The sequence below is a fragment of the Erpetoichthys calabaricus genome, chromosome 14, assembly GCF_900747795.2.
Source record: "Erpetoichthys calabaricus chromosome 14, fErpCal1.3, whole genome shotgun sequence".
Taxonomy (NCBI): domain Eukaryota; kingdom Metazoa; phylum Chordata; class Cladistia; order Polypteriformes; family Polypteridae; genus Erpetoichthys; species Erpetoichthys calabaricus.
In genome coordinates this window covers 26,798,199-26,825,670 of record NC_041407.2, presented here as the reverse complement: position 1 = coordinate 26,825,670, position 27,472 = coordinate 26,798,199, and the positions used below count along the sequence as shown (strand labels likewise).

General features: G+C 38.5%; 1 protein-coding gene across 2 annotated transcripts in view; it reads right to left on the bottom strand.

The window, feature by feature from the left end:
* Positions 1 to 27,472, bottom strand: part of LOC114664776 (phosphoribosyl pyrophosphate synthase-associated protein 1) — a 63,471-nt gene that overhangs the window by 3,010 nt on the left and 32,989 nt on the right. For both annotated transcript variants that reach the window (XM_028819036.2, XM_051936246.1), the window contains exons 3-9: positions 18,185 to 18,251; positions 17,918 to 18,090; positions 7,816 to 7,931; positions 7,353 to 7,408; positions 7,107 to 7,252; positions 6,703 to 6,773; positions 6,454 to 6,600 (exon numbers count right to left, since the gene is read on the bottom strand). In XM_028819036.2, coding sequence (XP_028674869.1) covers positions 6,454 to 6,600; positions 6,703 to 6,773; positions 7,107 to 7,252; positions 7,353 to 7,408; positions 7,816 to 7,931; positions 17,918 to 18,090; positions 18,185 to 18,251 — 776 coding nt within the window. The remainder of the gene's footprint in view (positions 1 to 6,453; positions 6,601 to 6,702; positions 6,774 to 7,106; positions 7,253 to 7,352; positions 7,409 to 7,815; positions 7,932 to 17,917; positions 18,091 to 18,184; positions 18,252 to 27,472) is intronic.

The window sequence follows — 27,472 nt, the reverse complement described above, 5'->3', positions numbered from 1 at the left end:
TCATCATCTTTAAAGAAGAAATCCGTAATAGGAAAAAAGGAAACATCTATGAAAATGCATTTTTTCATGTTGAAAACAAAACAAAATGGAAAAGTATACCTTGCTCTAAATGAACCACTATTTGAGGACTGAAGGTCTGCGTGTTTCTTAGTTAGAAATATGAAAAAACTAATTGAACACATAAGTATTCACCCCCTTTTTATGCCACACATCTAAATCATCACTGGTACAGCCAAATTGTTTACATAATCAGTGGAAATCACCTGTCTGGGTTTCAACTGACAGTAGTATAAATGCACTTGTATGTGGAAGAAGCAGCTTGTGGTTCATCAGTATGGTTGACTAACCTGCACAATAAAGACAAAAGAACACTCCAAGCAAGTCCTTGAAAAGGGGATTGAAAAGCACAAGTCAGGGGATTGAGACAAGAAAATATCTAAGTCACTGAATATCTCGTCCAGTTAATCAGTCATTAAAAAATGGAATGAGTATGGCACATTGGTAAGCCTACCTAGAACAGGCTGTCCCATAAGGGTCGAGTGATCGGCAGGAAGACGACTAGTGAGGGAGGCTAACAGAGGTCTCATAGGGCAGACATTATAACTCATAGGTATAACTATAAAGGAGTTACAGGCTACAGTGGGTGAGACTGGAGAGGCTGTGCAGACAGCTATACCTGGGTGCTTCACCTTTAGAAACAGAACAATCTAGACGAAAACAGGCCATTCAGCACAAAAAAAAAAAAAAAGATTGCCAGCCCTATCCACTTAATTCGACTAAAATAATATTAAGTTGAGTTTTGAAAGTCCCTTAAGTCCTACAGCCCACCACACTACTTGGTAGATTATTCCATGTGTTTGCGGTTCTCTGTGCAAAGATAAACTTCCTGATGTTTGTACAAAGATTACCCTTAACAAGTTTTCAATAGTTTCCCCATGTTCTTGATGAACTCATTTTAAAATAACAGTCTCAATCTACTGGACTAGTTTCCTTCATAATTTTTAAACACTTCAATCATGTCACATCATCATCTTTTGCTTAAACTGAAAAGGCTCAGCTCTTTTAATCTTTCCTAAAAATTAATCACACTAGTCCCTCTTCTCTGAACTTTTTCTAGCTCTGCTATGTCCTTTTTGTAGCCTGGAGACCAAAACTGTACACAATACTCCGTATTACTCAACAGTGTGTAATAAAGTATGAGCATAACCTTGTACACATCAAGGTGCTATATAACCTAACATTCTGTTAGTCCTCTTAATGGCTTGTGAAAACTGTCTTGGCAGTTGATAGTGTCAAGTCCACTATGAGCCCTAAATCCTACTCCAAAGATGTACTTTCAAGTTTCAGACCTCCCATTGTGCATTCAATACTTTATATTTACATTAGATTTCATCTGCCACAAATCTGCCCAAGCCTGTATGCTGTCCAAGTCTCTGTAATGATTAAACAGATTCCAGATTATCTGCCAGTCCACCTAGATTAGTATCATCTGCAAATTTAACCATCTTGTTACGTATATTCCTATACAATTCATTTATTTCTAAATTAGAAAATAGCAATAGCTCTAGCACGGATCCCTGTAGAACACCACTCTTAACGTTAGCCAATTCTGATAAGATTTCTCACACCACAACCCTCTGCTTGCTGTGTCTGAGCCAATTCTGCACCCATCTACACACCACACCCAGAACTCCCACTTTTTTAGATTGAAGCACAACTTCTAATCATGTGGCACCTTATCAAATGCTTTCTGAAATTCAAGATAAATAATATCACATGCTACACTTTGATCATATCCTTTTGTTGCTTCCTCATAGAACTCTAGCAGGTTAGTAAAACACGCCCTTCCTCTTCTGAACACATGCTAACTGTTCCATAAAACTCCTGTTCTTGCCATGTGTTGCTCAATCTTACCCTTAATAATTCCTTCTATTAATTTACCTGTGATGCACTTTAAGCTTACTGGTCTATAGTTGCTTTAATCTGCCTGGTCACCCGTTTTATACAATAGGATAATATTTGCCATTTTACTGCCCCTTGGAAATTTTCCCAGTGCACAGCAACTTCCTACCAGTTGCAGTTTTAAGTGGTAAGTCTCTCTATTATAAAAAAAAAAAATCCTGGAGAGAAACAGTAGGGCATAGAGACGTGATCTTCACGTTAAGATCACGGAAGACAGTTAAAAGACCCGCGAGGACCTTAAACATGAGACATTGTGCCAAGAGATTGACCCAGGACCATCTCGCGATGACGTAGAACATGAGATTCTTGCAAAACACGCCCTACTTACAGTTAATATCAAATAAGACAACGAGGCAGCAAAACATTCAGTCTTGTGAAGGATTTGAGCACACACAGATCCAGGGTCTCAGGGCATATAAAGCGTATAAGGACAATATATTATAAATGAAATGTTGACGACTAAGCGAAAAAGAAAGCAGCGCGGAGAAAAGAGACTAAAAAGCGTTGGAGAGAAAAAAAGAGCAAAAAAGAAAAAATAATCTAGGTGTAAATTAAGAAAATAAGGAAAGTAATTATCAGCCCGTAACAAGTGGAAATGAAACAAAGCATCAATTTGGCTCAGAATTAAAAGACAGAGTAAAAGACAAAGTAGAACTTCATAAACACGTTCACAAACGTTGGTGCAATACATATGCAGAGCAGATTATGAAAGCAGTGGAATTCAAAAGGCTCAAACAAAAAAAAAAAAAAAAAAACGTGCAATACAAATGTGGAGAAAGTTAATATGAAAGTAGGAAAATTAGAATGTATAAAAAAAAAAAAAGAAAGTAAAGATCGCAGTAGTGCAAACAAATGGAAATTATTACTCAAAAAAGGGAAAATAATCACCACGGATCAGGGGCCTCATGTATAAACGGTGCGTATGCACAGAAATGTTGCGTACGAACATTTCCACACTCAAATCGCGATGTATAAAACCTAAACTTGGGGTAAAGCCATGCACATTTCCACGGTACTTCATACTCTGGCGTACGCAATTTCTCCGCTCGGTTTTGCAGACTGGCGGCACCCAGCGTCAAAACAGTGCTACTGTTCCTGTGTGGTTACCCTTTCTTTCTTAGACCCACATTCCTGACGCGGCTTTATAAATACACTGAAATTAACTGCATATTGTTTATTAGTGTAATGCACCTGATTGTAATTAACCTGTAGCAATATAATGGTCCAGGGTATAGCCATAGTATTCCAAATACCATAACTGCTTTAACGTTGTTACTCTCACTGCATCTTGTTCTTCTTTCAGCTGCTCCCATTAAGGGTTGCCACAGTGGATCATCTTTTTCCATATTACTCTCACTGCACCACTCGGGAGTATTTATATCACTGTATCTGAGTGGGGAATCACAGCAGCAGCTGATCGGAAAGAGAATTATCGGTACACAGTTTCAAGCACACACTACCTCAGTCACGGCAAAACGCGTCAAAGCCTTCCTGTACGGACCTTGCGTTTCAGAAACAGTTTCATCCCAAGAACTATAAACGCACTCAATCAGTCCATCAAGTGCTCCTTGTAGAACTGTTTACTTATAAGTACAATTACCCCACTGTAAACTTGCACTACAGTTATAATATTGCACAACCTGCGCCAGTTTATAAAGCGGGTATGATGATGATATCATTTTTAAGATGAAATGCAGCAAAATATGTTGCTTATAGTATACAGATAAAACTTTAACTTCATTTAAATAATCAGTATTGTTAATAATTAAACATGTGAGGACACGGTGCTGCAGCAGCGCTAGCTAGTTCACGGATAGAATAATTAAACATGTACTACGAAGATATTTCAATGTTCTTTAAAAGTTTTGAAGAATCGGCGTTCTAAGCTTACAGATGGCTTAACGTCTATTACAGAGCCGATTATGTGGCGATTGGGTATTTGGAGAAAGAAAAGCAAGGACAGGAATTGGAGGTTAGTACGTTTGAAAGAGACAGTACTTCTGTAATAAATTATTTCATCGAAGGTCGCGCATGGCGCAGCAAGCCTCTTGCGTGAGATATGAACAATCACTGCACCACCGTGTTCCCATGTTTAATAACATGCTTTCATTCCTATCATCATGAAAAAGATATCACGTATACAGCTCAGTATTTTAATTATTCAGAGAGCTGTAATATCACGAATGTAATGGATTCTGTGTCCTGTCGGAGAAAGAGAAAGAATGGAAGCAGGTAGTGATTCACACACATAGAGCACATAGAAGATCAAACACAGAACAAAGCATTTAACATCCTACTTTAGTTACAATGGGATTTGAGAAACTAGTAAAATAAATAAGCTTTCATATGACACTCAGACGGTCCGCTACGAGTCGCCTTTTCACGCCGACTTTGATATGTGACAACTTCTTTTTTATTTCGGGCACTGTGCAACTTTGTGAACTCGATCTTTCGAGTTTCTCCGACACTCTGTCACTCGATCAACTTTCTTTTGTTGATTATACCACTGTTTAAACCAACAAATAGTACAATTTTCCTTTGCCTCCACTTGGTATTCGCTGAAATTCTTATATTTTCCCCCGTGCTTTTCCCATTGTCTTTTCACAGAAGGCTATTTATATCAATTTGCATATTCAAAGAGGCATAATTCTGGGAGGAGTTGGGGCGGGACAGAAGGCGCGTGCACGTGCGTTACTTTTCACGCTGATCAGGATTTATGTAGCGGAAGAATGTGAAAGTTTGCGTACGCACAAATTCTTACATCTGGATTTTTCTGTGCGTACGCCATGTTATAGTGCGAGTCCTGCGCATGGCGTTATACATAAAGCCCCAGGTGTCATTGAAAAAAAAGCAGGACAAAGCAAGGTCAGAAATAAAAGAGTAGAAAAAGTAAAACATCATAAAGAGGTTACAAAAAAAAAAAGGGGGCCAAACACATGCAGAGCAGGTTAGAGATAATGAAAACTGGAATTCAAAAGACTCAAAAGAAATGTAGGCGCAAAACACATGCAGAGCAAGATATAGAATATGAAAGCAGAAAAAAACGAGTGTCAAAAAAAGAAAGTAAACATCACATTAGTGCAAAAAAAAGAGAAATTATTACTCTGAGAAGTAACTAAAAGGCGAATAGAGACCGAATATATGGACACAGGTGATATATCAGAAGTATGTAAATATTGTAAGACTTTGAAGTTTAAGTCCGAGAATTTCAAAAACGTGTTTAACCTCACATGCATTTATTGGTTACTTTGCAAAAAAAATTATTAACTGCTGATGTAGATCGCTTTGTCTGTGCTGAAATTCCAAACAGAGAAACCTATCCTGAATTATGGTACAAAGTCATTAAACACATGTCTCATTGACCTCATTTAAAAGATTAAGCATATTGGGACTCGAAAGATTCTAAATATTGTTTTTACAGAAGTTCTGAAATAAAAGTGAAACTAATGAAATAGCAACAATTCAAAGAAAAAAAAAAATCTTAAAAAAGTGTGTATCTGGAAAACCAAACACGGGGGTTGGCGAGCTAAGCGAGCAGGGGGTGAAGCCCCTAGTGGTTAAAAAAAATTAAAAAAAACACACACACACAAAATTTGCCAGAAGGAACATGGAAAACTCTGAAGTCAGCAAGAAGGTGGTTCTAAAGTCTTATGAGAATAGAACTGAGCTTTCTGGCCATCAAACTAAACTAAAGATTTGCATTCCACCAAGACAACTACCCTAAGCAAAAAACTAATGTTACACAGGAATGGCTTAAAAACAGCAATGTATATGTCCTGGAGTGACTGAGTTAGAAAGTCAAGATCTCAATTCAAATGAGAATTTGTGGCTGGACTTGAAAAAAAGCAGTTCACAGACAATCTCCATGCAACCTGACAGAGGCTAAGCTGTTTTGCAAAGAAGAATGGGGAACAATGGTAGTGTCCAGATGTGTGAAGCTGACAGAGACCTATGCACACAGACTCAAAGCTGTCATGGCTGACAAAGATGCATCTACTACTGTACATACTGACTTGAAAGGAATGAATAATTCTGTGATCAATTATTTTGTGTTTTGTATTTATAATTAATTTAGAACAGTCTCACTTTGACATTAAAAAGTCTTTTTCTGTTGCTCAGTGTAAAAAAAAAAAAAAAAAAAAAAAAAAAAAAAAAAAAAAGTCAAATTAAATTAAACAGAGCCGATATACCCCAAACTAGTTGTTAATCTCAAAGATGTCATGAAATCAATAGTATATACAAGGGACTCTGGTTGGTCCTGCTGAGCTTGCTGCCTTTTGGTGGTGAAGTGGAAATGTATCCTATTGCATGGTATGATACTCAACTTTGAATCAGAACAGATTTGAGGCGAGTCTAAGACTTTTTTTTTGTAATCAAAATTCTAGCAGTGCATTATCACCACAAAGCACTTTTATAGCTCACACGTAGTATAAGATTATGATTCAATTTTACTGGAATCACAAAGAACAAAAAGTGGTTAAGGTAAAGCACCTCATCGATGGCTGACTCCTCAATAAGACGTGGAGCCTCAGCTGACAGTAGCCCGTGAGTGGCCATTACATAGATTTTGTAGGCACCTCGTTCCTTCAGGATTTCTGCAGCTGCCACAAAATCTTCCACATCATCTACTATATCATCCTGGAAAATGGTTACACATGAAACATTAGTAGAAGGTAGAAGATGAATACAACACTCAAGTGGATGTGCCTGAAACTTAGTTATATTTCTAAATACACTTACCACGAGGATTGCAATTCTGCCTCCAACATCCCCCACAACGGTTATAGGTGGCTTCTCTTTGGCCATCAGTACTAGAGAGTAAGACGAAACAATACAGATTACTGAATTCAAAGTAAAAAAGTCCTTTATGATCACAAGCATTACTTCAGTTATATTTACTCTAACATTCACAAAATGATACAATAACCTTCTATTGTGTCTATTGAAGTCTTGGGTGGTATCTGAAGATAAAACAGAACCTGCCCAACATTTCACATTTTTTACCTACTAAACATTCACTGAATATTTAAAAAGCAATGCACACATTCGAACATTACACCCAAAACAGCCAAGGCCCATATGCATTTTATTTAACCCAAACAGCCCCAGCTCCTCTTTTTATTGGCAGAACAGATAGATCATACAAGGCAACTCCAAGCCGGGGTGGACAGTTGTGCTCTTTACAGAGGGTGGAGAGTTCCTTCCATCTGCCATGTCAGACTCTGCACACTGGGCTTCACCATGTAGCACTGCCAGTCCCAAACGAAGCCTCTCTGCGTATGACTGGGCCCTAAGGAACATAACATGGTAAGACAAGTACCTTTTCTGGTGATCAGCATTTTATGTAAAAAAAAAAAAAAACAAAAAAAAACAAAACAGGAAAGACTCACCTTTTAGCTGCTGATGGGGATTTAGCTACAATAATTGCATTTCGATAATCTGGGATCTAAGGGAATAAAACACAAAAAGGTCAAATCATGAAGAAATCATCCCTCTCTCTGAGGCACATTAGAAGCCTCAGTCCTCAAGATTCTTTTGCTCACCTTACCTGGCCTATTTCTGTTGCTCTCTGCACAACTGTTTGCAGCTTGCTTGCTAGCCTCTCTAGTTGGGCACGCTAGCCATTGCAGGGGTCACTGCTATATAGTCGATGCAGCCTCTGGATACGGCAGGCCCGGGAAGCAATAACTGCATCCACAGAAGCTTTTCTAACTGAACTTTCTGGTCAGCAAAAATAAACATGACGATACAACAGCAGGCTACAGCAGCTGTTTTGTATCGTGACTGCACTTGGTGAGTGCTCAGTTACAACAGACCTCCTGAGATTTGCACACACATCCCTACTCACTCTACCTCCTCCTGGATGTACTGCAGCAGAAAAGGTGATGCTCGCAAGTTGTCCACTGGAAAGGTAAAGAAGCCTTGGATTTCCTTCTGGTGTAGATCCATTGTAATGATGTGGGTCAGACCTGGACAGAGAAAGAGCACATAAGAAAGATCAGAAAAGTAGTAATGAAGTCCTAGAAGCTGGGGGCAGCACCTCATACTAATCAAGGGGCTAATTCATTTGAACTGCAAAAGCAGGAAAGATAAATCAATAGATGAAAAATGTCTGTTGGAAATAAAACCATTAGGAAGAATTATCTTCACACAGTAGCATTAGTGCAGCAACAGTATGCTGTTCCCAACTATAGCTTAATTATAAGGTATATAGAAGAATTAAAAAAATGCATTGTCATCCTACCCTATGCAAGTCCAGAACAGAAAAGAGCAATACAATGACACAGATCATAACAATATACCAAAGTATGTATGGAACACCTAGATTGATAGCCACGGTACACACACATTATTTGACCTGCATAGCACTTCTCTGAAGTGGAAGGTGAAAAATGCAAGATACTACACTTTGGGTTAATAGAAGGGGTATGATAAAATAAAAAAAAAAAAAAATAAAAAATGGCCATGGGTTGTGTGCCCTAAGACAAGCTATAAATGGCACCCTATAACCCTTTAGTTTGAGTGTAATCATAACTGCCAGACCTGTACATAGAAACCTGGAGACATGAGAGAAGAGCCAGAACTGGGAAGAGATAAATATGGAGGGTCTGGATAAAAATTGTGATTTTAGAATCTGAGAATGTCTAGGGCGATGCTCGATTTCTTATAGTAACGTCTACTTAAAGGACTGTCTCAGATAAATACATGCGTTAGAGGTGTCATTTCAGATTACAAGTAGGACTTGGTCTGTTTTAGCAGGCTTTATTATTTTTTGCTTTTTCATTCTTTGGTTTTCTAATTAAAAAACACTTGCTTCCTAATTTAAATGCCAGCATACAAGGCAGCGTATGATTACGGTGACAGTCTAATTAAAATCTTACCTATGTAATTCAATTTAGGTTACTCAATTAAATTGATAAGCTTAACATAATAATAATTCATTACATTTATATAGCGCTTTTCTCAGTACTCAAAGCGCTATCCACACAGGGAGGAACCGGGAAGCGAACCCACAATCTTCCACAGTCTCCTTAGTGCAAAGCAGCAGCACTACCACTGTGCCACCTATGATGAAATTCAATGAAACTGAATTATAATGATTATCCTTAAATATTTACCCATGATTCCTATTTACTGCATCCTTGCTTATGTCCACAAATAATGCAATAAAACTATACAACCAATGCACAGACTCGAGTTTTTCCTGCGAGAGTCGGACTATGGAGAACATTTTTTAGAATGTGAACAGTGTATGTCACAAATGAGGGTAAAACACTGGAGAACAATATTTACAAAGTTTTAATGTAAACCCATTTTGGAGATAATTACTGTATAATTTGAATTAAATGAGCCTTTACCATTGCATTCAAGACCTTCATGCCTATGATAAGCCAGTTTGAGGGTTATTTTTATTTATGTTACAGCCTATGATTTTATTCCACCCTCCACACCCCCAGGGTGTAGGTCAACAGACATTAAGATAAAACAAAATATAAAACAATAAAATCAGATTAATGGAAATTCAGACAGCTATATTGAGTCCAAGTGTTTGCAAACCAGAGTCAGTATTGTTAAAAAAATAACAAACAAAAATAATAATAATAATAATACTGCTTCCCAAATTGTGCCGCAAAAAACAGAAAACTGAATTGTACTGACACCATTACAAGTAAATGAAGCATGGACACCTATGTGGACATAACCTTCAAAAGGCCCCACCAAAGGCCTGCTCTGTTTTGATGCTATACCTTCAGTTCAGAGTTATGTACTATCCATTCAAATAATCATAGCCACACATGGACGTTTTCCACCCTCTCACCTTTGGATACTGGGGCAGACATAAGCCTCACTTAGTAAACCTGTGTCCTTCAATATCTGAAATGTACACCATGCCCCAGTTTATATTTAAATTATAGGAGAATTTTTTGACCTTTTTTTTTTTTTTTGAAAAAAAAAAAAAAATTTTGACCTTTCTGTAATTCTATCATGCAGGTAGGAGTCAGCAGCATGGACAAAATTTCATATCATGGTATAATTAAAAGAGAGTTTGATTTTTTTTAGTACATAACATTATAAATGTATTTGTATATACTTTTGAGGCTGAAACTTATTTTTAGACATATCAGTAAAACATTTTTGATTAACGCAGTTACTATAGTAATTAAGGTAATTAACACAGACGCGTCTTTTCTCTGTCAAAACTCTCTGCTACTCAAATAGATTCAACTGCAGGTATTTACCTCACTTGAAATGATAAAAATACAGATCCCCACTCTCTCTCTCTCTCTCTCTCTCTCAATCCCTCCCTCATTAATTCTCTCCTGCTACTTCTGCTCTCAAGCAGACAGAGCACTAGACATGGTTGCTTCCTACCCCATCTTCCAGTTCGCATCAACTGACTAATTCTGTTGAACAGCATAACACTTTGGGCAAGATTCTTCAAGAGGTGGACTCAATTATGACAAACAGTCCACATTCAAGTCTATACACAAAGACATTATTGTTAAGACCCTAATACAACAACACAACATCACATATGTTTCCTTTTGAATGCAAGTTGGTTTTATGCTTACAACTATTCGCAATTTTTTCACCCATTTGTAGCATGTTGGTAAAATTGCTTTCTCAAAATGCATATCAGAAGAATTTTATCTGGCATGCCAGATTTTCTGTTGCATCACCCACTACTACATGCAAGTGACCATGTCTTAGGGCTGGACGATATGGACCAAAAATCATATCTTGATATTTTTTAGCTGAATGACGATATACATCTCGATATTTTTTCTTTCCATAAAGTAATAACAAAAAGGCAGTTCTGAATCAAAGCCACAAAGTCTCAAATGTTACACAGGCACTTTTACCAACATACAGCTGTAGATGTATATGAGAAATGGCTCAAAAGTAAACTATTAACATATATTAAATAATAATGCTACTTGAATAAAATAAAACAATGCTCTTTTCCTGCATAACAAAAGCCCCATAGCTGTACAATTAAGAAAATGTAAACAGAAAAGATACATAGTAAAAATAACCAAAGGCCAAGTTGCTCTTTAAAAAGTAGGTTTCCACTTGTTGTGATGTGAGATTTTGCATACAAGTTGATAAATATTTTGTATGTCTTTATTTGTAACTTAGGCAAAGCAATGTAATATTAGTGAGAAGCATTCATGCTTACAAAGCCCCCCCCCCCCCAATTTAGGAATGAGTGCCTTTGAATTTTACGGCAGGATTTGGGGGAAGTGCCTGAAACCAGTTTGGCAAGTGTTTCTCTGCTGTTTCTCAGTCAACCCCCATAGGAAAGCCAGACTGCCTAACTGCCAAGCTTTACCTTAACATATGGTTTTGGGGGATGGCAGGTGTGAAGGTGTTCTATTCCCACATTGGTCTGAAGTATGGCTGTTTGGAACTGGCTTGTATCAAAAGTCTAAGTATTATGATGCCCTATTGGCTCTAGGGGTTGGACAGAAAAATCTATAAATTTGCTCACTCCCTCAATCTCTCTCTTACCAAACTGCTGAATGACCATCTCACACCATGAACTGCAAAGGACAACACAATGAAGAGCACAGCTCGGCAGCCATATTTAGACAGGAAATGCGGCCTGTTCTGAAGAAAGCCGACCACAAATAATGCCTTAACTAGAGACATTTTTAAGTAACTAACAAGTCTGTGTGCCGAGTTGTGTCTGAAACTGCACATCACCATTTAATCAGGTTGTATGGTTGCCAATATTCAAATGTACTTTGCATATTGTTATTATTATTTATGAATATTATCAATAATACATTATTTAAAGTGTAACTTAACTCCTGCTTGTCTTTTACTATACCTAATTGCCTGAGGTTATAGATGTAGGAGGGAAGGTGGGGAGAAGTTATATACTATAATACCTTATAAACAAACAGTGGTAAGTCTGAGATTTGAGGCGTTCTGAAAGAGGCAACAGAATAATACAAAAGGGGAAAGTAGAGTAAAATAATACTCTACCAAGACAAAACACACTGAAGTAGAGAGTTCTTTCTTTACAAAGTGCTTCCCCCTGTGTGTAGTCCTGTACAAACCTCTATGACTTTGTGCAAATAAAAAAACACGCAACAACTGGCAAAACAAAAGTGACATCTTTCTTGCACAGAAAAAATGGCCCGGGTGATGCGGGCATCATCCATACCATGTCCTGTATCACACAAAATAAAAACCTTTATAATCACTTTCATTTTTATGTAAAGAGGCAGATCACTCAAAGGCAAATTAACATCCATCTGTGTTTAGTAGGGATGTAAAAGATTTAACTACGTGCAAAAACTGTGCTGTGTAATGTGTAATCTACAAATGGTTTTAGTTAAACCATTTTGGTAAAATCACCAGCTTATGAGTGAAACACCTATATTTTTAGAAATTTTCAATCTCAATCTCAAACACTTCTGAATTTAAAATGCATCCCCGTCTCTTAAGTGGAGTGGTGGCTCTGGTGGTAAGGATTTGCTGGTGGTCGCTGGTTTGAATCCCGTAACCGCCAGAACACTTCTTTGGGTACTTGAGCAAGACCCTTAACCACAATTGCTTTGTCCTAGGTATGAGGTTAACCTGCATCTGGCCCTCCAACTTCCCAGGAAAACTTTGGGGTTGGTGGCAGAATTAGCACTTCAGCCACTGTAACAACCTTCATGCAGCTCCAAATGTGCGTCATGCATGAGTGGTGTGGCCACACACTGTATACAGCACATGCTCCCCTTCCCTTTCCGGTCTCTTCTTAGCTGGGGCTCTCATTCAGTGTCACAATCGTCAGTCTAACACACACACTCCAATAGAGCGGATAGTTGACTGTCTGTATACCTGCATTGTTATCACTCTTTAATTTAATATTTTCTTTATCAGTATGCTGCTGCTGCTGGAGTATGTGAATTTTCCCTTGGGATTAATAAAGTATCTATATCTATCTATCTATCTAGTTTATGTAACCAAGTTTCAATTTCATAAGTGGTAGCTGTATAAAGCTTAAAACATTTCAAATAGACTATGTTATGGTCAATAGGCATATTCAGCTCTAAATTTTTTACTTAACTCTTTTAAGGCGGGCAGAGGGCGAAAAAAAGCTACAAATGTCGATAAAACTCACCATTACGTTATAGGTAGACCCTGTTTGCTTGGAGGACTGTTAAGACTCGTTGACTTGCTGTAGAATCCCCTTGTGTGTGTGTGTGAGTAGCATAGAGTAAACAACATCTAGAATGGCATCGACATCGGGTGAGAGAGTGAAGCGAATGTGCAAAGCAAAATACTTAGTAGAGGACATTTTGCGAATATTTTATTATTTTGAATTGGACTCTGACTTGTTGGACTATGACTTGGTGGAAGTCATCTGGAGATTGAGATCTGAAATGAAAGTGAGGTACTGGCATCACCTGATCAATCCCCAGTTAACGTGCCCAGCCGCTGCCAGATGTCCAACATCCAGCGACAGCACACTGCATGCACCAACAAACATTTGCTGTTGATTTATGTGAGAAATTATTGCTTTGTGCGCTTTTTAGAAACCTTAGTTGTTTGGAAAAAAATATTCAGCCCTGGGAGAAACGGGGGAAAAAAAAAAGTGATATGACAAGCTACTGCTTTAGTAATGTTGCCCCACTTCTCACTTTTTCTCTCATAAGGCACAGCACAGGTATATCAGTTTTGTAACACGGTTTGTTTTCGGGGCAGCAGGCTGGGAAGGCTTCACGGTCTGGGCTGCAGCACACACTCTTCATACAGCACTTTATGGCGCCATTGTAAATGGTGGAGAAAATTAGTAGCCTGAAGCTTTTGTCGGGACTTGTTTTCTGCATTCAGAAAACATTATTCTGCTGCTCATCTGACACTTTGCACCTGAACCATCTCCAAATAATTGAGCCATTGTTTTTCTTTTTACCAACCACCTCTTCTTTGATAGCTTCCTTCGTGTCTTTATCTGTCTCTATCCTGTCGCTGCCTGCAGGACTTACCGAGTGAAGCAGTGGGGGAGGGATGAGTTGTGTTCAGAGAGGGAAAGAGGTGGGGCTGGGTGAAGTTGTGCGAGAGTCAAATGGGAAGAAGAGAAAGACAAGCTGGCGGTTGTAAGAGAAAAATTATAGACATAGACTCAATATAAATGATATTGTCTCATCCCGTATCTCATATGAAAATATGTCGACATTTTTTAAAAACGTGATATATTGCCCAGCCTTACCGTGTCTTTTTCCAAAAATCAAATAATGCAGACATAATCACTTTTGAAAATCTTCCCATAACAATACTAAGACCATAAGAACTCATTATGTTTGTAAGCCACTTCTTAAACTTATTGATTTCAATTTTTTGTTGTAGTAAACCTGTACAAAAGATCAATATTCTTCTTGTCAGGATATATATTCTGCATTTAGTTACCACTTTTGAGTGAGAAAATATCTTTCTGAAACAGTATCTGTAAATCAGCCAATTTATGATGTGAAATGTGTTAAACTTTACCCTCCCCTGACCCAGGTAAAGGAAGTCTTTTTGATCAAATGAAAAATAAGATGCACTATGCACTTATACAGGGTGAGCCAAAATGAAGCACCACACTTCTCAAGGTCATTGTGCAAGGTAGAGGCAGCCGAGTAGGGTGGGGTGGGGGTCCTTTGATAGGCGATCCCTTGTAGTTTTCAGTTGGCAACATGGCTTGGTTCATTGCGCATCTGGCTTTCACTGTTGAAGCCTTCTTAAAAAACAACAAATAATCATCATCAATACGCACCGCACCTTCCAAACGTACTTCAGCATTCCTCCTAATGGCGACGTCCCAAATTGGAAAACAATTCTTCAGTGGGTGGTTAAATTTAGACACACGCGTACAACATTGAACAGAAAATCTCCAGGCCATCCTTGGACTGTATGAACAGCTGAAAACATCCAAGTTCTAAGGGCATCAATCCTGAAGCCCTCAAGGATGCTATTCGCCATGAAATTGACGCTATTCCCCTTGAAATGGCCGAACAAGTCATGTGAGCGTTCAGAAATCGTCTTGGAGTGTATTGCTAATGATGGCCACCACCTTGAAGACATAATTTTTAAAACATTGTGAAAAAAAATCTATTTTATATACCTTTCCTTGTGTTGTAATGAAATTAATTTTATTCTACAAAAATGCTACAAGATAAATGTTTGAAATGTGGTACTTCTTTTTGGCTCACCCTGTATTTAACTGATATTCACTCAAAAACACTAGAATATTGTCCACCCCAAAATATTCACACAGTACGCAATTAGGTAAAATAAATAAATCTTAATACATAATTCGCCAGTCTCCTCATTCACTCACTCACGTCCGTCCGAAGCCGAATGCACAGTCGCCTTCTGCGCAGCTGCCCAAAAAACCTTACGAGACTGACATTGCGGCAGGCAGCGGATTTACGGCCGCAAAAATTCAAAGAGAAAGGCGACTACGGCCACGAAAATTCAAAGAGAAAGGCGACTTCGACCGACATCCAACCCCAACATCACGGGAAGTGGCGGATTTATGGCCGCAAAAATTCAAAGAGAAAGGCGACTTCGATTAAAGCTCTAGAGGCCTGAAAGGCGATTTCGACTACAGCTCAAGGCCTACTTACGCATCTATACTAATAAAAGGCAAAGCCCTCACTGACTGACTCACTCACTCATCACTAATTCTCCAACTTCCCGTGTAGGTGGAAGGCTGAAATTTGTCAGGCTCATTCCTTACAGCTTACTTACAAAAGTTAGGCAGGTTTCATTTCGAAATTCTATGCGTAACGGTCATAACTGGAACCTCTTTATTGTCCATCTACTGAAATGGAGAGCGGCTCCATGGACGTGGGAGGCGGATTTGCGTAACGCGTCATCACGCCTCCCACGTAATCACGTGAACTGACTGTGAACGCAGTTAAGTGCAGCTACTGCGGAAACCAAGCACAGTGAAAACTGTAAGTTTAAATTAAGTTTATAGAAACACTCCCGCCGTTTGCAATACCATATTCGCGAGATACAAGTTTAATGAGAGCAGGCAGTCAGCTAAAGAAGGGAATGAATAAATAACTATAATCGTAATAAACGAACAAAAAAATTTAAAAGCAGTACTTCGCCGCTGCGATGCGCAGGGATATAAATTAAGTTTATAGAAACGCTCCCGTAGGTAACCACCCATACAATCAGATTGGGATTCATACTACAAATGCCTGCAATGTAATTACCCCGATCTATATGCTGTCAAATGAATGAACCACACGCCGTGGCACAACGTTAGGGGCTTCGCCTCTAGTGCTGACGTCCGAGGTTAGATTCCCGTAAGGGAGTGCAGTGAGTGTGTACGCCTGATGAGCCCACAATTACGGCGAAACACGTGTTGCGTACTAGATGACTTTGTAACAGAGTTAAAATTGCTGGAGCGAGAAACTCTTAACTGCCGGGTCGTGTCGCGTGTTCTCGGGTAGGTACACCAAAAAGTGTATAGATTTATGCATGTAATGGGCAAACAAAAAATATACTATACCCGAAAGCACTGCAGTAGTACTCAATGTATCTTTACTTCTTAAATGTTACGTTTTACTGTTTAATAATTTATACGCTTCTTATATGTTGTTCAAATTCTTTTATCAAAATACCAGTAACAGCGCACTGCACGATAATGTGGAGTGAATACACTTGACATAAGCATTCATGTTATTTATCCTCTTTCTCTGTACATTTACCGTTCGTTTGCTCAGAGGTTGATGCGCTTGATGCTTACTGAGCAGCTCTTCACCCTAGCGTCCCGCTGCTTCTCATCTTTCGTCGGCATCTTTTCACGTTAAAACTGATTAAGTTACTTTTTGTATTGCGATAAATTAGTATGTTATCTTTAATTTTTCAGTTAAGCTGGCACTTAAGTCTTCACTCTGCCTCAACAATGATTAGCGAAGGTGGTAGGGAATGAAAACTGCACCCGTACGCATCCGCCCACAGCCGCCCTGGTGCGCGCAGCTGTGAGTTCATTCTACAATAAAATAAAATAAAGATAAAAAGACTAATAAAATCATCACCACAGAAGCGGATAGTAGACGTGACGTAGTATATGTGTACCAAATTTCAAGTCAATACGTGAAACGGTTTGCGAGCTACAGATGATTTAAAATCCTGGACAGACAAACGAATAGCCACGGTAGCATATTATACAAGAAGATTTTACTGTTTAATAATTTATATACAATGTGCTTCTTATATATTACTTCATATTCTCATATGATAATGATGTTAATGTTGTTTATATTGATTTCTATGTTATTGTAAGTGCTCTTTATTTGTGGAAAAATAAATTTGGCAATTAACGAACTTATTTTATAAATACTACATTTTATTTTTTTCTCTTGCACTCAGTGAGCGAAGCCACTGGGTAATCAGCTATATATATGTAGATATGTAAATATATATGTGTGTACATATATGTTGATATGTGTATATATATATATATATATATATATATATATATATATACACATATATACATGACAGCAACACTCATAACAATGACAACACAATTACATTGACAATCATGTTACGTTATTTTTAAGATGTTTTCTTTTCTTTTTCATAACCTCTTTAACACACTACTTCTCCGCTGCAAAGCGCGGGTATTTTGCTAGTTCATTCAATACACCTATATCAGGTTTGTGGTGCTTATACTTATTATATATTATACTATTCCACTTGTGCCCGTTTCATCTTACGTTGTCAAAACGGGCTCTTTGTCTAGTAAATAATAAAACAAGCTCACACAATCCGTTCTTCAAACTATGCAATACTACTACAGATAATTAACATGAAAAAATGTTATTTAAATAAGTTGTCCTTTCCATTTGCCATTACTTTTGCACAATCATTACAATTTGCAAATGATTGTGTCAATTAATTCCAGATACAAGTTATCAAGAACACACACACACACACCTACCACACTTACCAGCCTTTGCCAACATGGATGCCAGAAGTTTGCAGACAATAGAACCTCGCTTCCTCATCTTGCACTGCTTGCTGTAAGGGAAATAAGGAATGACCCCAATAATGTTTCGTGCGCAGGAGGTCTTGAGAGCATAGGCCATGACCAGCAACTCCATTACTGCTGTGTTTACATCTCTGGAGAAACCAAAAATAGAAGATGACCATTAAATGTTTTGTGAGATGCAGGGAGTTAATGGTTCTGAATCACCTATAAGGTTCATCTGCTTACCGGGGAATTGTCTGGATGATGAAAATGTCCTGGCCTCGCACTGACTCTTTAATCTCTACACGTGTCTCTGTAAAAGAAGCAATAAAGAGACAGTACTTAACAACTACATACAATATACTGTCAGACTGCTAGAATTTCTCAAGATATTCTTCATCAAGGATGTCAAACTCTGATCTTGAACCGTCCCAAGGGCTGCAGGTTATTGTGCCAACGACTTTTATAATTAGTATAGAAGTGCTACATAAATATAAATGTTTGTGTTCAGTGTATAAATGATGTTTGTAGTTTTCCTTTTGCATGTATATGATAGATAGATAGATACTTTATTAATCCCAAGGGGAAATTCACGTAATGAACGTAAGTGTATATGTAAAGGCTGTTTCTGATTAACAGAAGATGGAATGGGACAGCAGTACTTACAGCATATTCCTCTGTTCCACTCATTTAGATTTAAAACACAATCTGGCAAAGCATGGTTTCCTCATTCTATCCACTGACCAACTCAACAACACTTTGAACCAGTTTCCAACATCCAGACATCAGTGACAGCCTCAGGAATTTACCATCATTCATCTTGTGTTGCTTCATATTTCATCTCAAGCAGTCCATAAGATAGCCACCTGAACTATCATTTCAGAGAGCGGTGTCGCAGCTTTCTGCATATTTACAACATGCACAGTGAGATCATTCCAATTACTTTTCTTAGGGAATGTGGCATTAGACTTTATTTTCAAACAGTTGAAACCGGTTCAGTTAAAGACGGTTATGCCGACTTTACAAACAAATCCACATATAACTTAACTGTATAAAAAAACTGGGCAGTCTTTTTTTGCACATTAGTTGTGTATTTTGTGATTTATTCATTTTACATGTATTTTTGTGTGTGTGTGTGTGTGTGGTTGGGGGTGGCTTGGGTTGCTATGGTCTGTTTATTCAAATCCTCCTCTTTTATAAAGGATGCTAAACAATATCTTCCATATTTTCTACTTTCATTCTGTTAGAGTTTTTTTTTTGGCAGGTGATTGGGGGGACTGAATGGTAAGATAATGGCTCAGTCTGAACATACAGTAGCTTAGATTTCTATTGGGGCTAGGCAGTGTGGAGACTTGTTCACATTACGTTTTAAATGAGCTGTAGAAACCTATTACTGTTCCCAATTTATAAAAACTTCATTTTAAATTGTCTTACTTTTTAAGATTCAGAAGCCTTAATTTTTAATGTTTTTCCTTAACCCCTTAACCGCCCTCTGCCGGATATATCCGGCATCGTAGCTTTAATGCTGACGCCTTACTGCCGGAATTATCCGGCACATTTGCCTGTGGTTATATGAATGCCTGGCGCGTAGTACAACTGACAGTTTGGCGTGGGTATTATTACTACGTTGTATTTCGACAACTCTGCGCTTGTATTGGCCGATCACGTGATGTGATTCGAAAGTGAAAGCTGTGAATATGGCGAAATGTAAACTGACTTCAAGTGAGGTTTTGCAGGCGATTTTGGACAATAATTCTGATCATGATTGTAGCAGTTCTGAAGAAGATTTTAGCGACAATGATGATCAGCAACGTGCGCTGCATGATACTGTGAATGACGGCGCATTGGATGACGGCGATGAGTGGGTGTATCCCCAGCATCTCAACTGGACTGCTGCCCGAGGTGAACTACCTTTTCTGCATCCTTTTGTGGCAACGTGTGGCTTTACTGTTGATGTAAACAATTACACTGCTGAGCAGTTTTATGAGCTGTTTGTGTCACCTGATTTGATCAGACATTTTGCTCATCAGACAAATCTGTATGCAGCACAGTTTATTGAGACACGTAACCGATTCTCTTTGCTGCTGAAATTCTTTCATTTGAATGACAACAGAAATGAGCCAGATAAGAAAGATCCAAACCGCGACCGCTTGTTCAAGCTACGTCCTTTGATTGACCATTTATTTGAAGCATTTCAGTTGCCCTACATGCCAGGACCGTCAGTTACAGTTGATTAAAGTTTATTGTTGTGGAAGCCTGAGAAAAGGTACATTTTGTGTTTTATTATGTGTTTGCCCATTTCTAGAACTTGCACAACATTTAGTGGTCAATACTGCTTGAATAAATGTAAAAAATGTAAAAAAAAATGTAAAAAAAGTAAAAAAACGAAAATTGTTCAGATTTCGCCTGGCGTGGGGAATATTTAGGGAGTTGGCGGTTAAAGGGTTAACCAGCAGCCAAACAAGAAGGTGCAAAGTGAGCCAACGGCTAACTTATTAGACTCTCAAACTCCAATTCAATAGGACCACTACAGTAATCCCTCCTCGATCACGGGGGTTGCATTCCAGAACCCCCCGCGAAAGGTGAAAATCCGCAAAGTAAAAACCATATGTTCATATAACCATATATTTTTATATATTTTAAGCCCTTATAAACTCTCCCACACTCTTATAAACATTTCCCGCACAATTATACCGCATAAACCCTTTGTATTCTCTTAGATATTAGGTAAGATTCATTGAAATTATGTATGTAAACACACTGTTTAGATACAGTAAAACCTAAATATTATTTTAAAGATATCGAGCGTCTCCGATATCACATATGTTACAGCCATTACGACAGACAGGCCACCAGCAATAAATACGTACAATGCAAGAAAAATTGTATACAGTAAAATGTGTGTACAGTGATACTAAACTATGTACATGAAATAAGTACGGTACATAGAAAATTAATTATGTTACTCACCAACAATGACACTACAACTTGTCCGATAACTAGGAGTTTAATTGTACTGCACAATAAAGGACAGCATTACAGCTCTTCTAAAGGAGCCTCTTCAGGCGAATGTGTAGCACCGCCATTGTTCTTCTTCAGGCAGTCTTCAATCCAAATCCCTAAAGCAGATTCCATCCAGACTACCACCTTATTACATCCACTTATAACTCGTTTTGCGCCCTGGTTAAAGGACACTGCGGCCATAGATCTTATATTCTTTTCCTCCTTTTTATATAAAAAAAGAATCGTGGACTCATTGATACCGTAATGGCGTCCTGCAGCAGTGTAGCTGTTCCCTACCTTCAACATATCCAAAACTTTTACCTTTTCAGAAATCGTTAGTATCTTCCATTGGGCACGGCCCCTGAAGCAGTAGCAGGAGCACATTGATGCTGAATGAGCGAGACGAGACTTCCTGGTTAATGCAGCGGAATCAAATTCTGTGCTCCGTCGCTAAGCCAATGAGCACACAGGAACTTAACTGCGTGCTCTGATTGGGTAGCTTCTCAGCCATCCGCCAATAGCGTCCCTTGTATGAAATCAACTGGGCAAACCAACTGAGGAAGCATGTACCAGAAGTAAAAAGACCCATTGTCCGCAGAATCCCACGAAGCAGAGAAAAATCCGCGTTATATATTTAGATATGCTTACATAAAAAAATCAGTGATAGAGTGAAGCCGCGAAAGTTGAAGCGCCGATATAGTGAGGGATTACTGTACCTTCAATCCAACTAATTTCTTAAATAGCACTCAATTCTTGGTGTTAATGAAGCAGATTGTTTAATGCTTACTGTGTGCTGTCATTCTGCCACACCAGATATTTCTACCACTTTCCTTTTTATTTTAAAGCAAAATATTTTGCAGACCAGAACAGATAAATGTTACTCAGAATTTTGCATTTTATTCCTAAAAGTAAACAATTTAGGGTTCTGAATCTTAAAAAGCAATTAATATAAATTAAGCCAAAAGACAGGTTCCAGTAGCAGCACTAATTGGTTAGTGTTTAAAGGAGTGACTAGAATGGAACCCTCACCTCTGTGGACATCCAGGGTTATAGAGTTTGACGCATTTATTTTACATAGGTAACCTCAAGTAATAAACATGCTCAATCAGCCTTGGAGGTGCTTCTTAACTGCAACAGTCTTCTCCATGCAAGTTAGTGGTTTGCATATTCTTGAAGTGCCATTACACTTTTCTCCCTCACCAGATGGACAGTTCTCTTGGCTTTAAATTACCATCTGGAGTGAATTCCTTGCAATATATTTAACACCTTCTTTGAAAAGCAACATTGTGTGTTGTTCACATGCCATCCTGATATTTCACACTACAAACAGATCTTTGTAAATCAGGTGCCTTACTTTGGCTTCACTCAGCAGTTAGCAGGTGCTGATGGGCCAGTAAGCAAGTCAAGCGTGAAGACAGAGACTCCAGGAGCCACAAATAGAACCATATGTACTGTACCAAACCTCTTAAACAGCATCTAGTATCACACGCCGTATAGGCTCCACCAGCTCAAGGAGACTTGGATAATACTGAAGCAAGCTGATAAATTAATAATTTAAAAGACAATGTTTTACAAGGCCAATCAAAACCCTTTTTAAGGAAAAGATGCAAATGTAAGATTTATATTACTTGCATCCCAGTATGCTCAGGGCTAAACTTATTAACAATTGAAAGGAGTTGTCAGCATGTAAAAAACTAGGTATCAAATTAAAATCAATTCAGTAAAAATTAGTTGTTTTCTTATTTTTTTTTTCTTTTTGTTGTTTTTAAGCTATAGGCAGTAAACTAACACTTGCAACCTAAGGTATTCAATTGTGCAGAGCTGTGTCAAGAAAAAGCGTTTTTGGTGTGCAAGTTCTTATTCTTTATGTCACTCTTTTGCCATCTCCAGCTTAGAGAAGAACAGAGGACGCAAAGTAGGTAGATGAACATGAGATGAAAATGGCAGAACAAAGTGATTACTAGTAACTACATAATCAAATGTAAATCAATCAGTCTGAAAAGATGGAAAACATTGCAGATTATTCTGATACTAGATAACAAGAAAAACTATTCTGTCCTCTCTAATGTCTGCACATAGTCCCTTTACTCTTTCTAAGGCTAAGCCCAGACACCCTGAGAAAGAAGCTAATTTCTGCTACTTTTATTTGCGATCTAGTTCTTTCAGTCACTAACTAAAGTTCAAGGGCATAGGTGAGGGTAGGAACACAGATCAACTGTTAAATCATGGATTTTGCTCTTTGGCTCAGCTCTCTCATCACCGTAACTGACTGCTAATGCTGCTCAGATCCATCTGTCGATATCTTGGTCCTTTCTTCTTTCACTCGTGAATAAAACCCAGAGATATTAACACTCAAGTGTGAAGCACCACCTCCTCCCCAATATGGCGAGAGCACTCTACCTTTTTTTCCGTTGTGAGAACCATGACTTCAGAATTGGAGGTGCTGATCCTCATCCTTACCGTTTCAAGCCTGGCCGCAAACTGGACCCCCTCCTCCCATTGGTTACAAAGAGAAATTCTGTCCATAACAAATAGTGAACAGGATTGGTAACAAAGGGCAACCCTGGACGAGTCCTACAGCCACTTGGAACAAGTCTGGCTTACTGCCGGCATTATGAAACAAGCTCTTGCTCCAGTTGTACAGGAACTGAATAACCTGTAACAGTAGGCCATGTAACCCATATTCTCGAAACACCACAAACAGCACACCCCAAGTGACACGGCCATATGCCTTTTCCATATTCATGAAATACACACAGACTGGTTGGCTATACTCCCATGAACCCTTTCAGAATTCTTGTGAGGGTAAAGGGCTAGTCCAGGGTTGCACGACAGGGAAAAAATCTGCATTGCTCATGCATCTGTGGTTTAACCACCAGACAGACCTTCCTTTCTAGCACCCTGGCATATACCTTCCCAAACACGACCAATGGAGCCACCACTTATAGGGCGATCCATAAGGGTCTGGGTGCGTTGTGGTTTGGGTGACAGTCAAAAGCAAAGGACATTAAGAACTTAATCTCAAATGTTTAAACATGAAAAATATTTGTGAACATTTACTTTATCTGTGCTATTAACCAGCTTTTTCCACTAGAGGAGAGTAGGAAGGACTACCCTCCTCGCAATGGGTGCAAAGCAGCATTTAACCCTGATGGGTCAATAATCTAGCAAGTCCATCACAAAGCACAAGCACCTGAAACTTTGGACTGAGGGCAATTAGAAAAACTACAAGTGAGGCAACATGAAAATACATTTGTTCAAAATTTTGTTAAACAAAAACACATTTCATCTGGTGAACAGAATTCAATAAACACAACCAATCAGCATATTTCAGGGCTTTCCTTTTGCCATTACATATGAATATTGAAATACAATAACTGAATTACAAAAACAAAACCCTGAAACATTTCCATGTTAAAGAACTTAGTAAACAATAAACAACTTTAAAGTGCTTCCTTTTCCGTCACAGCTATGAAAATAAACTGGTGACAATGCAACAACAATGAAGGAAAGAACTGCACCACAGATCTCTAACAAACTGAGAATAATCAGATCAATAAATATAATTGCAAAATAAAGTGAAATTGCATGGTCTGTTATTTACATAAGCTTTCCAAATTATAATGAAAATCTTGCATCTGACCTACTCCATTCATTTGTAAGATATTGTGAAAAAGATGAGAAATGTTACCACTTTCTCAGGAGAGAGTGCATTTTGATCCTTTGATACAACTAAACGAGCAGCTACATTACTGCAAATGACAAGTCATGCTCTGCAATAAATGTGTCAATACATACTTTTTGATTTCATACACTGCCTGGTATAGATGCAGTGGTAGCTGTAGTGCCTGTCGCTCCTGGCAGTGTTGATGTAAATTAGACAGCATGTATTACTGGCCTGTGCATTTGATTTGCCTCATGTAATAATAGTACTCTTTCTCCACTCTTGCTGTACTGTGGCTTCTTTAAACACACAGTTTAGAAACACTTGGCAGATCTATTTAATTTATGACAGCAAGTGCCAAGGTGTTGTCTTTTATCCTCCATTTTCTGCCAACCAAGCCCACTGCTGTTTATTTTCATTAATCCATTCTATTGTCCTTGCGTCTTTTTCACCTTTAACTAACTTTGTTCTTAAGTGGAGACTTTGTTAAAAGTCTTCTTGATTACTGGGAACATTTCTCAGACTATCATTTTCACATACCGCTTATAATTATTAAAGATAATCTTGTAACCACTTCCTAAATATCTTTATAGAAAGAATAAGTGGTCAAAATAACTATTATATCACTGGAAGCCCTTTCAGTTAAAGCTGATTTGGATTTACACCCCATTAAATAAACATCCAAATATGACAACACACACTGGAAAAAACAAAACACAACACTTAACATAAACACCACTACATCAATCATAAGACAAAACAGACTTAAGTTTTTCTGTAATTTGACTAGATCAAATAAATCCTTCATCCCACAAGAGCTGGCTGGCTGGCCAATATTTCACATTACATTTTTCATTACCTTTCCAGTTCTTATATTTAAAAAGAAGAGATACTACGCACCCCACACCACTCATTTTCCAAGGCTCTCGTCTGCAATGCACAATCTTCAACTGTCAGAGACTTGATAATGTACCTTTCTATTTACGACCACCTCCTTTTTACCCCCTTGTATTTTCTGATGGCTTCAAGGTTTCCTTTTTCCTATAAGGTCCTGGTTGTTGCTGTACTATTTTAAGGCTGGCTGCTTGATTTCTCTCCTTTTTTTTCCCCCTTTTTCTTTCTCAGGCAGAATTTTTAAAATATCTGAAAGTGCCCTCTGGACTCTCTAGGCCAAATTAAGGGGTCCCCTCCATAAATGAATGCTTATTCTTTCCTTGCAGTTTTCACCATGAATAAGAAAAGGGATCATATAATAAAAACAGATGATATACAGTGGTGTGAAAAACTATTTGCCCCCTTCCTGATTTCTTATTCTTTTGCATGTTTGTCACACAAAATGTTTCTGATCATCAAACACATTTAACCATTAGTCAAATATAACACAAGTAAACACAAAATGCAGTTTTTAAATGATGGTTTTTATTATTTAGGGAGAAAAAAATCCAAACCTACATGGCCCTGTGTGAAAAAGTAATTGCCCCCTTGTTAAAAAATAACCTAACTGTGGTGTATCACACCTGAGTTCAATTTCCGTAGCCACCCCCAGGCCTGATTACTGCCACACCTGTTTCAATCAAGAAATCACTTAAATAGGAGCTGCCTGACACAGAGAAGTAGACCAAAAGCACCTCAAAAGCTAGACATCATGCCAAGATCCAAAGAAATTCAGGAACAAATGAGAACAGAAGTAATTGAGATCTATCAGTCTGGTAAAGGTTATAAAGCCATTTCTAAAGCTTTGGGACTCCAGCGAACCACAGTGAGAGCCATTATCCACAAATGGCAAAAACATGGAACAGTGGTGAACCTTCCCAGGAGTGGCCGGCCGACCAAAATTACCCCAAGAGCGCAGAGATGACTCATCCGAGAGGTCACAAAAGACCCCAGGACAACGTCTAAAGAACTGCAGGCCTCACTTGCCTCAATTAAGGTCAGTGTTCACGACTCCACCATAAGAAAGAGACTGGGCAAAAAACAGCCTGCATGGCAGATTTCCAAGACGCAAACCACTGTTAAGCAAAAAGAACATTAGGGCTCGTCTCAATTTTGCTAAGAAACATCTCAATGATTGCCAAGACTTTTGGGAAAATACCTTGTGGACTGATGAGTCAAAAATTGAACTTTTTGGAAGGCAAATGTCCCGTTACATCTGGCGTAAAAGGAACACAGCATTTCAGAAAAAGAACATCATACCAACAGTAAAAATATGGTGGTGGTAGTGTGATGGTCTGGGGTTGTTTTGCTGCTTCAGGACCTGGAAGGCTTGCTGTGATAGATGGAACCATGAATTCTACTGTCTACCAAAAAATCCTGAAGGAGAATGTCCGGCCATCTGTTCGTCAACTCAAGCTGAAGCGATCTTGGGTGCTGCAACAGGACAATGACCCAAAACACACCAGCAAATCCACCTCTGAATGGCTGAAGAAAAACAAAATGAAGACTTTGGAGTGGCCTAGTCAAAGTCCTGACCTGAATCCAATTGAGATGCTATGGCATGACCTTAAAAAGGCGGGTTCATGCTAGAAAACCCTCAAATAAAGCTGAATTACAACAATTTTGCAAAGATGAGTGGGCCAAAATTCCTCCAGAGCGCTGTAAAAGACTCATTGCAAGTTATCGCAAACGCTTGATTGCAGTTATTGCTGCTAAGGGTGGCCCCAACCAGTTATTAGGTTCAGGGGGCAATTACTTTTTCACACAGGGCCATGTAGGTTTGGATTTTTTTTTTCTCCCTAAATAATAAAAACCACCATTTACAAACTGCATTTGGTGTTTACTTGTGTTATATTTGACTAATGGTTAAATGTGTTTGATGATCAGAAACATTTTGTGTGACAAACATGCAAAAGAATAAGAAATCAGGAAGG